Raw genomic sequence first — 12,024 nt, forward strand, 5'->3', positions numbered from 1 at the left:
TATATATATATATATATATATATATATATATATATATATATATATATATATATATATATATATATATATACAGCTAAACCCCGTTATAACGCGGGTCTCGGGGTCCACCCCGAGACCACCGCGTTACTAACGGGGTCGCGAGAAAAAAAAATGGCCGCCGCGCTTTAGCGCATATTCATCCCGCGGGACAGGAGATGGGAGCGGGCATGTCCCTCCACTCCCCGCTTCCCCCTGTCACCGCGGGACAGGCCGCGGGGCAGGAGATGGGAGCGGGGATGTCCCTCCTGTCCCCGCTTCCCCCTGTCACCGCGGGACAGGCCGCGGGGCAGGAGATGGGAGCGGGGATGTCCCTCCTGTCCCCGCTTCCCCCTGTCACCGTGTGACAGGCCGCGGGGCAGGAGATGGGAGCGGGGATGTCCCTCCTGTCCCCGCTTCCCCCTGTCACCGCGTGACAGCCCGCGGGGCAGGAGATGAGAGCGGGGATGTCCCTCAGGTCGCCGCTTACCTCAGATCCCGCTGCCTGCATGGAGGTGGTAGCGGGGGGTTTCTTCTCCCCACCGCTGTCCCTGGCGCTCCCGCTGCCTGCGCGGGAGGAGAGGGGGGAGCGGGTGGTGGTGCTGGTCGCGGCCTTTCCTGTGCTCCGACCCCACCCCCCATCTGTGTAGAGTGAGAGAGTGTGTGTGTGTATGTATATATGGGAGAGAAAGTGTGTGTGTGTATATGGGTGTGTGTATGTGGGTGTGAGTGTGTGTAAGTGTCTGAGTGTGTGTGTAAGAGTGTGTAAGAGTGTGTGAGTGTCTAAGTGTGTGTAAGTGTGTGTAAGTGTGTGTGAGTGTGTGTGAGTGTGTGTGAGTGAGTGTGTGTGAGTGTGTGTGAGTGTGTGAGTGTCTGTGAGTGTCTGTGAGTGTAAGTGTGTGTGAGTGTGTGTGAGTGTGTGTGAGTGTGTGTGAGTGTCTGTGAGTGTCTGTGAGTGTCTGTGAGTGTCTGTGAGTGTCTGTGAGTGTCTGTGAGTGTCTGTGAGTGTCTGAGTGTCTGTGAGTGTCTGTGAGTGTCTGTGAGTGTCTAAGTGTGTGTAAGTGTGTGTGAGTGTGCGTGAGTGTGCGTGAGTGTGCGTGAGTGTGCGTAAGTGTGCGTAAGTGTGCGTAAGTGTGCGTGGGAGTGTGTGTGATTGTGTGTGCGTGTGCGTAAGTGTGTGTGAGTGTGTGTGAGTGTCTGTAAGTGTGTGTGAGTGTGTGTGCAGTGTGAGCAATGAGGAGTGTGTGTGCAGTGTACAGTGTGTGTGCAGTGTGTCAGTGTGTGCAGTGAGCAGTGTGTGTGCAGTGTGTGTGCAGTGTGTCAGTGTGTGCAGTGTGAGCAATGAGCAGTGTGTGTGCAGTGTGCAGTGTGTGTGCAGTGTGTCAGTGTGTGCAGTGTGAGCAATGAGCAGTGTGTGTGCAGTGTGCAGTGTGTGTGCAGTGTGTCCAATGAGCAGTGTGTGTGCAGTGTGTGTGCAGTGTGTCAGTGTGTGCAGTGTGAGCAATGAGCAGTGTGTGTGCAGTGTGTCCAATGAGCAGTGTGTGTGCAGTGTGTGTGCAGTGTGTCAGTGTGTGCAGTGTGAGCAATGAGCAGTGTGTGTGCAGTGTGCAGTGTGTGTGCAGTGTGTCAGTGTGTGCAGTGTGAGCAATGAGCAGTGTGTGTGCAGTGTGCAGTGTGTGTGCAGTGTGTCCAATGAGCAGTGTGTGTGCAGTGTGCAGTGTGTGTGCAGTGTGTCCAATGAGCAGTGTGTGTGCAGTGTGCAGTGTGTGTGCAGTGTGTCAGTGTGTGCAGTGTGAGCAATGAGCAGTGTGTGTGCAGTGTGCAGTGTGTGTGCAGTGTGTCAGTGTGAGCAATGAGCAGTGTGTGTGCAGTGTGCAGTGTGTGTGCAGTGTGGCAGTGTGAGCAATGAGCAGTGTGTGTGCAGTGAGTGTGTGCAGTGTGTGCAGTGTGTGCAAAAAAAAAAATGAAAAAAAAAAAATTGTAATTTTTTTTTTTTTTTTTTAAAACGGGAGCCACGGGAAAACCGCGTTATAACCGAATCGCGGTATAACGAGGCGCGTTATAACGGGGTTTAGCTGTATATATCTCTATCCTCTAAAATGTGCTGCCAGTATCTCTGTTCACTTTACAATGTCTTGCATTACACAGGTCAATAGGAAGCCGCAAGAGATGACCGTGTCCAGCCAGGGCTATTACCACAACACCTTCAGAGGCATGTATCTTGGGCAGCAGGGGGTCCCAGGAGTTGAAACACACTGCTTCAAAACTTGGCAAAAAATAAATAAATCCCAAAAGCCAACTCTACTTAAAATTTAATGTTACGGCTGAGAAACTGAACAGGGGAGAAATTACTGTCAGTCTTGTTTGTCTCACCTCAGGGGTCTGCAAATCAGATCTATGGATGCTTACTAGGACAAGGACAAATGACATAAGAGACAAAACAAAGATAAGGCCAGTAACACCCTCTATAAACTTGAAGTTTTAATGTTCAAATCATTATTGAAAAAGTTTATTCTGCAAGATTTATAAAGATGCTTATCCAGCTTAAAAAAAAAAAAAAAAAAAAAAAAGAAGAAGAGGTATCAAACACGGTCAGTCTGTTATTAAGCATATTGTCAGACCCATCCACTTTGACAACTTCCTCCCCATGTGCTTACCCCACCCCAATGCGGAATGGGACATTTTGGTTGCGGCGGTTTCACCGTGACCAGATGGCCGCCGACAAATCTCCACCACAGTTGCTCCTAAGGTAAGTTTTATTACTTTTTTGGGTAGGGGGTTAATTTAAGGGGGATTTAGTGGTTTGGGTAGGGGGTTAATTAAAGGGATTTTAGGGTAACGGCTTAGGGTAGGGTGATTAGGAACTCACCTTAGCTGCAAAATTCCGACGGCGGCCATTTGGTCTCGGCAAAACGGCCGCAACCAAATGTCTTAGACCACCCCAATGACGTGGTGTGTGACAACGCGTGCGAGTTGGCGGGTCTGTATTTCTGCTACACTTCGTTCTTTGCGGGGTTGTACCTTTCATATTAACATATTGGCTTTCTGGTTATATTAATAGCTATGTAACCTATAGCAACACAAATCATAACCCAGCAGAATTACTCAACCCCAGTATATTCACAAGTTTAGAATTAAAGTTAATAAGCAACGGACTGCATTTCCTGTGTATTAATAGACCTTTGTTAGCAGTCAACACAATTAAAAGGTCGACAGACCAAGAATAGCAGCATTAAAATTAAAGCATTTTATTTGAAAAAACTGTTGTGATGAGCATACCATTTAATTCAAAAGCACCTTTGAACTTCCTTTCACTATCCTGTGCTAGTCTCCTATCCAAAAAGTAAACACTGTGGCCCAGATTCACTAAGCTCTGGTAGGCTATTTACCAGGATGTTTAACAGAGTTAAGGTCACATTAATAGTAACAAAGTATTCTTTAAAGAAAATAACGTACTGCACCGACACACTTTATTCGAGCAAATACCCGGTATGTACCTGGCAGATACCTGGAATGCGCCACTCCTAACCTCTGACAAGCCCCGTTGCATTTGCCTTCCCAGCCTGGGTTCATGCCTGGCTGACGGGCGGCTGATCTGTTAAATGATAATGATTAGGGTTTAATAGGCTGCAATGCTTCGCGTGTCTACCAGATGGCATAAATTCATGAATTGTAATGCAGTTTATATATATATACTGTGCAGTATTGCAGCCATAGGGAATAAAATGCTTCAATCCCTGCTTGGAAAATAACTCAATGTACTCGGGCAGAAAACAGTCACAAACCTCAATACACCCGGGTATACCCGAATTCGTGGGACTAGCCAAGCTCGAATAAAGTGTGTCGCCAGTGTAGAGTCATTCCCCCCCCAAAAAACATTAGAACAGCCATTACTGAAAATGATAAGCAAATGAGCCGTAATCCTAAACATGCCCTATTAACAAAGCCCTGCTAAGATTAACCAAACAGATTGGTTCATTTACCCCTTGGCAACTGCTCTTCTAAATGATGTTGGACATTGTAAGGACATTTTCTCCCACGTGACAATTGGTAAGAGCATTTACTACGTGTAAATCAATCTGACGGCTTGATATACCACAGAGGCTCCTACCAAGTGTTATGTAATTGCAATAGACCCTCACTCTTCAATAACACCGATGATGTAGGCAGAGAGAGGACATTGAGGACGGGCGGTCGATAAGAATGAAGAAAAAGACAAGTTTTACTTTTTCAAGAACTATACATAGGAGTTATTATTCTTCAGTCAATAGAGAAATCAATGACTTCAATCCAGATTGAGGATCAGGCCTCAAAGGACATGGATAGATGTGGATGGAGTAAAGCCATCATACGATTAGACCTCAGCTGTTATTCTCATTGAGAGACCCTACAGTAGGTAGAGAAACCGGCACGTCGGGCTTAATGACATACATACATTTCAATATGTGTGTGTATGTACCGTAATTTCCGGTCTATAAGCCGCTACTTTTTCCCCACGCATTTAACCCAGCGGCTTATATTCAGGTGCTGCTTATATGTGAATTTTTCCCGCTTTCTGCTCTCCCCCTCCCTCCCTAGTAGCAGCACGCTCTAGCATTGAGGCACTTCCTGCCTGCTGCTTGCTAGAGCGAGCGCGTGCACTCCTGCTTGGACGGCAGGTATTTACTGTGTAATGTGAGGTGCTGGGGGGTTGATGTGAGGTGCAGGAGGGGTTGATGTGTGGTGCAGGGGGGGTTGATGTGTGGTGCAGGGGGGGTTGATGTGATGTGCTGGGGGTTAATGTGAGGTGCTGGGGGGCTTGATGTGTGGTGCATGGGGGGTTGATGTGTGGTGCAGGGGGGGGTTAATGTGAGGTGCTGGGGGCTTGATGTGAGGTGCTGGGGGGTTAATGTTAGGTGCTGGGGGCTTGATGTGAGTTGCAGGGGGGGTTAATGTGAGGTGCAGGGGGGGTTGATGTGTGGTGCAGGGGGGGTTGATGTGTGGTGCAGGGGGGGTTAATGTGAGGTGCTGGGGGCTTGATGTGAGGTGCAGGGGGGGTTAATGTGAGGTGCTGGGGGGGTTAATGTGAGGTGCAGGGGGGGTTGATGTGTGGTGCAGGGGGGGTTGATGTGAGGTGCTGGGGGCTTGATGTGAGGTGCAGGGGGGGTTAATGTGAGGTGCTGGGGGGCTTGATGTGTGGTGCAGGGGGGTTGATGTGAGGTGCAGGGGGGGTTAATGTGAGGTGCTGGGGGGCTTGATGTGTGGTGCAGGGGGGGTTGATGTGTGGTGCAGGGGGGGTTGATGTGTGGTGCAGGGGGGGTTGATGTGAGGTGCTGGGGGCTTGATGTGAGGTGCAGGGGGGGTTAATGTGAGGTGCAGGGGGGCTTGATGTGTGGTGCAGGGGGGGTTGATGTGTGGTGCAGGAGGGGTTAATGTGAGGTGCGGCTTATAAACAGGTGCGGCTTATATATATATATGGTCAAAATAAAAAAAAATCTAAAATTCAATGGGTGCGGCTTATATACAGGTGCGGCTTATAGTCCGGAATTTACGGTATATGTTTTAATGGTATGTTTAGGTGTTTGTTGCTCCACACAGCCCTTGTGGCCAGCTTTGGTGAACTGGGCTGTAAATGATTCTTATAAAAGAGGGTTGGAAGAGAGAAAAGCCATGTTGGAGTGGGAAACAGTGATGAGGACACCAGGGGTGGTGGTTAGGCGACCCTGGTGAAGGGAACTAGAGCTCAACACACTGTTTGCCATAGCGGTTAGTCAGGCAATGTCAAGCAAAACTCTACATAGAATTTTGCAGGCACAATAAGTCCCGGGTTCACTTTCTTCAAAAGACAGTTACATCACCACAATATAAAGATGCTGTATGAGTCATATATACACGAACATAGATACACACACACCTTACCGTTATTTAGCTATATTTTTCCGAGTCCCTCCATGACGGTACAAACAATGTGGTTTATGCCACTCCTCATGCATGGTAGGACCAACTTTGCCAAAGAGATTAAAAAGGATCCTCCCACCTCAGCTTCCCAGTCATACGTTTAGCCAAGCTGCATAGGCCTTCTTTAAATTATTACATCATAGACCACAAATAATAACCGTCTAATAAACGTATTCTGTGAAGACCATGTTGCAGCTTTACATTTCTTCTGCTGAGGCAAGGTCTCTGTTGGCCCATGAAGTAGCTATGGCTCTAGTTGAATGAGCCTTAATTACTAATTGACACTTCAGAGGTATATGCTTATAAGCCTTCTGGATACATTGTTTGATCCATCTAGCGATGGGAGATGTAGCGTCAGAAGAGCCTCTACTGTTTCCCAAAAACCAAACAAAATAATCGCTCTGATTTTCTATAATGCTGTGACTCAGCAACATAATGAGATACGTTTCCAACTACATTTAAATAATGCAAATGATCTTCTTTTTTACCCATGGGGTTAGGACAAAAATGAAGGAACAATTATGTCCTGATTTATGTGAAAGGCAGAGACTACCTTAAGGCTGCGGCCAAGCAGGGGCGGGCGGCTGGCGCTCGTGCGCTGCGCCCTGCTTGGCCGGGCGATTAGTGGCCGGCTAGGTGTGCGCTCGTCTGGGGGCGCAGCCACGATGTCACGGAGCTGGTTCGCCCTCATTGGGCAAACCACTCACGTGACGTGTTTGCGAGCGGCAAAATTACATTTGCTTGCTCTTCAAGCATCTAAGCGCCGAGCATGCGCAGGCGCTTGCTCACGCTGTCCACACACATTGCCTCAATGTGTTTCAGAGCGGTCAGCGAGAGCACGCCCGCCCGCTCAGCACCACCCTGGCCGAGGCCTAAGAAGGAACGGAGATACAGGGCGCATAATGTTCTCCTGATAGACCCTAAAATATGGTGCTTTACAAGATAAAGCTGGCAAACTCCCCAATTATTTGGGCTAAAGCAATAGCTATTAGAGATACCGCTATAAGAGTAAGCTGCTATAAGTATCTTATAGTGATACTGCTATAAGAGAAAGCCATTTAGCTGAAAGTTGAAGCAATGTTTTAAAAACAGAGGAGAAAATAATGTTTCTAAAACATAAAAAATAAATCCCAAGCTGGAACTAGTGGGCAAATTCGAGGCCTAAACGTTTCCACTGCTTTTAGTTAGCTAAAGAGGTATCAAAGAACACTGCTAAGGCTGTAATTTAGACTTTGAGAATTAAGGCAAAGGCCTTCATCATGGCCACTCTGCAAACATTCCAGTATAAGAGGAACGGTGGCTTCCGCCGGCTCAAAGTCTTGTGTAATACACCACTTGGAAAAGACATGTCATACTCTATGGCATATTTTGAATGTGGTTTGCTTCCTTGCACAGAGCATAGTCTGGACTACTGGGTCTGACAAACCTCTACTCTTCAAATACTAAATCTCAGTCTCCATGCAAGGAATAATGGATTTGAAGGGCTTATTGGGCCCTGTGAGAGACGAGCGATAGAAACAGCAGCTTCCATGGAGTCTCTATATACATCTTTAGTAGATCTCCAAACCATGTCCTTATCAGCCAGAAAAGGGCTTCCTCTACTGTCCATTTCAGAGGGCAAATAAAAGGTAAGCGTAGGTAGTGTGCGTGGTGGCGGCTGCCTATGTAAACTCTTGTTGAACACACAGGGAGGAAGTAAAAGAAAATCAAACCCTTACCACGTCTCGCATAACAATGTCTACAAACTTAATTGGGGGGTGGGGGGGGATTACTTAGTGGTTGGTTAAAAAAATTAAAAAAAATTTAAATAAGAAAAAGGCACCAGTCCTCCGGATTTACCATTTAAACATGTTACTACCAATAGTAAATATTGGTCTGAAAACAGTTCCTTGAAACCAATCTGCTTCATCCAACATATACATTTGGTCAAATGATAAGTTTCAATATGTGACAATCAATAAAATTATTACGGGCAAGGATCCCTGTAAGATCTGAGAACAGTATACCTTAGCAGCACTATATAAGAAATTACTTGCAACCATTTTCAGTTGAGTGATAAGCACAACTTGTGAAATAAATCTAATGCATATGACCTTTTTCTAGAGTAACATTTTAACCGCTTACTAGTCCTGAAGGAAGCTGCACGTTTGCGCAAGTAGAAATAACTCGTAATTGACGAATATGATCTTCAAAAACATACTGAAGTGCGTGTCAAGCTCATATTTGCACCTTGGTACGGAGGAAGAATCTCTTCCCTGACAATTTGTAGACATTAAATGTTAATTTGCTTACATGTAACAATGATCTAGTGCAGAGGTGAATACTACTCAAAGGTTAAAGTGCCTTTAAAGAAAAGTAGTGGCACTGTGCCTAAAATGTAAGAAACGTCAAAGGGGTTATTCATTAAACTGAAACGTAAATCCAAATAACTTGAATGCGAGTATAAGCGAGATAGTGCCCCAAATAGCACTATTGCAGTGTGATGAATACATGTGGTAAACATTGGAACAGAGCACTTTAGACAAACTTTTACATGCAATATGTATGCTCTGGATTGTAAGCTCTTTGGGGCAGGGACTCTTTTTCCTATTGTTACTTTTGTCTGAAGCACTTATTCGCATTGTGTTACATTATTATGTCACGTGTATTACTGGCGGTGATAGCGCTGTGTACCTGGATGGGGCTATATAAATAAAGATATACATTCATAGGGGGCCTTAAACTTTCTCTGGATGCCGCAAGGGCCTAACATGCCATTTAAGTTTTGTGCTCTTCAACTACGCACTATATTCTCCCAAATCTTACCAATTGGAGCCGCACCAAATTAATCAAGAACATTGATGCTGATATACTGAATAGATTCACTAACCTCCCATACAGGTCATCACATTGTGATACCGTGTACATTAGAATTCAAGTGAACAGAATTGAATGCGAGATTGTGGCGTGATCACCTTTATTGGAGGTTAGGGAATCCCAGCGGTAGCATTAATATAATCGTGTAAGCTTTCTACATAGCTCCATCAGTACAAGACCACACACACACACACACGTCTTCTTCACACCATGTGTAAATAAAGCTACAGTACCACATTTCTGACAGGCTTAAAGATGTTCTTGCGGCGCACTATTTTTTGAGAAGGGCGGGGGGAGGTGTTATATTTAAAAAGTTGCTTAAACCAAGGGATCCTTTGGGGGAGAATTCACTTTCTCCCAGGTTCTGGGGACCCCACCTCACTACCAAGATTCTTCTGTTGTTGACAGTCACTCCCCACTTTCTGTTGGTGACAGTCTACCTCTGGAAGCAAAGGGGACCACGGATCAACTCTGGGGGACACCCTCGTCAAAATACATATAAAAGCAAAGGAGTGGCTGCTGTTCTACCTAGAGGTAGAATAGAAGGCTGTCCTAAAATGTGCTCAAAGAAGTTTAATATAAAAGAAAAATGTTGTCATTCAAGTTATTCTTCACCTATTTGGGATTTTCTACGGATGTGTGCAAATTCAGGTAATCCTTTATTAGCAATACACACACACACTTTTCCAATTGAGCTGCAGGTCACAAATCAACACATTGCAAGGCCTACAGGCAAGATTAAAGGGGACCACAGAAAGAAAACGTATTTGTTATTCGTAACACTTTACAATGTCATTGCATCATCACCAGACAGCACCCTGAATAGGATCAGCAAAATAAAAAGGGGGGCCAAACTCACCGAAATCCAGGAACTGCTTAATGGAGAGAGGGGAGGGAGAGAACCGGGAGTAATACTCGATCTGTTTAGGTATGGCGTTTTTCAGGAGCACCTTGCACAGCCTCATGATGCTCCCAGGGAGGAGGAGGATGAAGGTGAGCAGCAACCAGAATGAAATGATGCAAGAGCAATCATCAAATAAATTATTATAAATACCCTGCCCCCCAAAACAATATATTCGTTTGAACTGAAAATATATACAAAAAAATAAAATAATTGATTGCAATATAATTTAAGATTATTAGGCAAAACACATGCTATTATTTATTTATAGCACTAATTTTAAGGCTGAGCCTGTGGTTACAGGGCGATGGTGATAGTGTGGAACACGCTGTCCAGCGCAGGAAGAAATAACAACGTTGATAATAAATGAAGATCAGTGATGAAAGTCCAGTGCAGGAAGCCAGCAGCCAATGCAAAGACACAGCAGAGCCTTCTCCCTCCCTCCTGCCATGCAGAGGCTGCGGGCCCCGCCCCTTCTCCCTCCGAGCGTTCCTGCGTTCTGACAGCCCCTGGACAATGCACGGGAGCGCGCATGCGAGCCCAGGATTCCAGCACCACTGACACAGCGCGCTCACGCAGTGCAAAATCCGGCATGGTAGGACACGCCCAGATAGAGCGGCGCTGCTGCTTCGGCGCGTTCGCGGTTGTTTCACAGGTAAACAAAGGACCAGGGTTCCCTGAAAGTGACGTCACTGGCGAGGGCGTGGTTATACAAGCTATTGACGTTTTTTAGGTGCAATTTTGGTGCCAGGTAAATCTGATGCATTTTTTTTGTGCCCCTAAAATTGTACCAGTTTGGCACTTAAGAAAAGTTGATATTTGACCTTAATTGTACCTGGATGGGTACTTCATCAAAGAACCATTCCCAGACAAAAATAAATAATATATATCCGTATTTGTATAGATGTGTGTACATACTGCCGCACGGCAGTTATATTATACACTTAAAATAATTTGAGACATACTAGGATTAAGTACTTAAACGATCAAAGTAAACATTAGGAAAGGATTAAAAAAGTAAACGCAAAATTGCCCATAGCTTAATACAGTTTTAATGAAACATATGGAAGGTACGTGGTAAACAACTCACAAGGTGTCTGTTAAGAATCAACTTTCACACTTTTTGGGAAGTGTGGAGCCTGTGTGTATACCTCGCGGAGCTCGACAGCTCTTCCAGTTAATCAGGCCAAGTCATCACCTTGATGACGTGACTGCTTGTGACGCACTCTCTTTCAGCAGGTCCAGGGACACCGAGCCTAATGTCCTCTGCTCGTCCGCTGTCATAAGTTTTCCCAGAATCCCTACGCGTTTCGTGAGTGATCTCACTTCATCATGGGTATGAATGTATGCTCCTAATTAAGAGCTTTATATTCTATAATGATTCTTTCATACTTCTTGTATGTTGAAATTCGTATGGTTTGCTCTGTTTTTCATAACTTCTATGCATGAATGGTTACTTTTATAATTCTGGTCTATGTATTCGCATAGATCCATTTTTTTTACATGTATTTTTTGACGGAATATTGTATTCAATTTTTTTAATTTTAAGCTCAAAGAGTTAGAGCTAATATGAATACAACAAGTGTAATGAAGATTGGAAAGTAGAATCGCCAAAGTCCAAAAAATTGCACCATCAGCTCACCAAGTGGAGGGCTAAAAAGGTTTTATTAAGACTACATAAAATGAAAATAAGGCAACAAACAAAAAACTAATACATAACAACCCTACGCGTTTCAGGCTCCATAGAGCCCTTTCTCAAGGGGGATAATGGGGACTGAGAGTGCATCTGGTATATATAGCCCCTCCTATTCAATTGTAAAAATCCAGTGGGCCTCTCTACGGTAAAGTGTATTGATTCTATCACCGCCCCTGTAATGTATGGGGACTTGTTCGATTGCTATGCATCTGAAATTTGTTAAGGAACCATCTTGACAAACACTAAAATGTTTTGATACAGGATGTATCTCATCTTTTTTTTTTAATGAAAGAGAAAAATACAAACACAGACACCCCATATTTCATTACGAAATACAGCAGGCAAGCTGAAGCAATTCGAAATATTGTAAATCAACATTGGTCTATATTAACCATTGACCCCTTGCTTAGGAGCATTACCACCACGAGACCCAGATTTGTTTTCAAAGATCACAAACAATAGGAAATATTGTAGCCCCCAGTGTAATTAAAAAGAGCATATCAATTACAAAAAAAGAATTTTTTCCTAGATTAAAAGGATGTTTTGCATGTGGGCGCTGTAAAATTTGCAAATATGTTACGAAATCCACAATTTTTACAAACACTGACAGTACGAGATC

General features: G+C 44.7%; 1 protein-coding gene across 1 annotated transcript in view; it reads right to left on the reverse strand.

The window, feature by feature from the left end:
- The window catches only part of LOC142491549 (pyruvate dehydrogenase (acetyl-transferring) kinase isozyme 3, mitochondrial), a 68,978-nt gene extending 58,768 nt beyond the window's left edge, over window positions 1–10,210 (reverse strand). The window contains exon 1 of the mRNA XM_075594271.1: window positions 9,668–10,210. Coding sequence (XP_075450386.1) covers window positions 9,668–9,773 — 106 coding nt within the window. The 5' untranslated portion in view covers window positions 9,774–10,210. The remainder of the gene's footprint in view (window positions 1–9,667) is intronic.
- Window positions 10,211–12,024: the final 1,814 nt, after the last annotated feature.

Source organism: Ascaphus truei, chromosome 3 (genome assembly GCF_040206685.1).
Source record: "Ascaphus truei isolate aAscTru1 chromosome 3, aAscTru1.hap1, whole genome shotgun sequence".
Taxonomy (NCBI): Eukaryota; Metazoa; Chordata; class Amphibia; order Anura; family Ascaphidae; genus Ascaphus; species Ascaphus truei.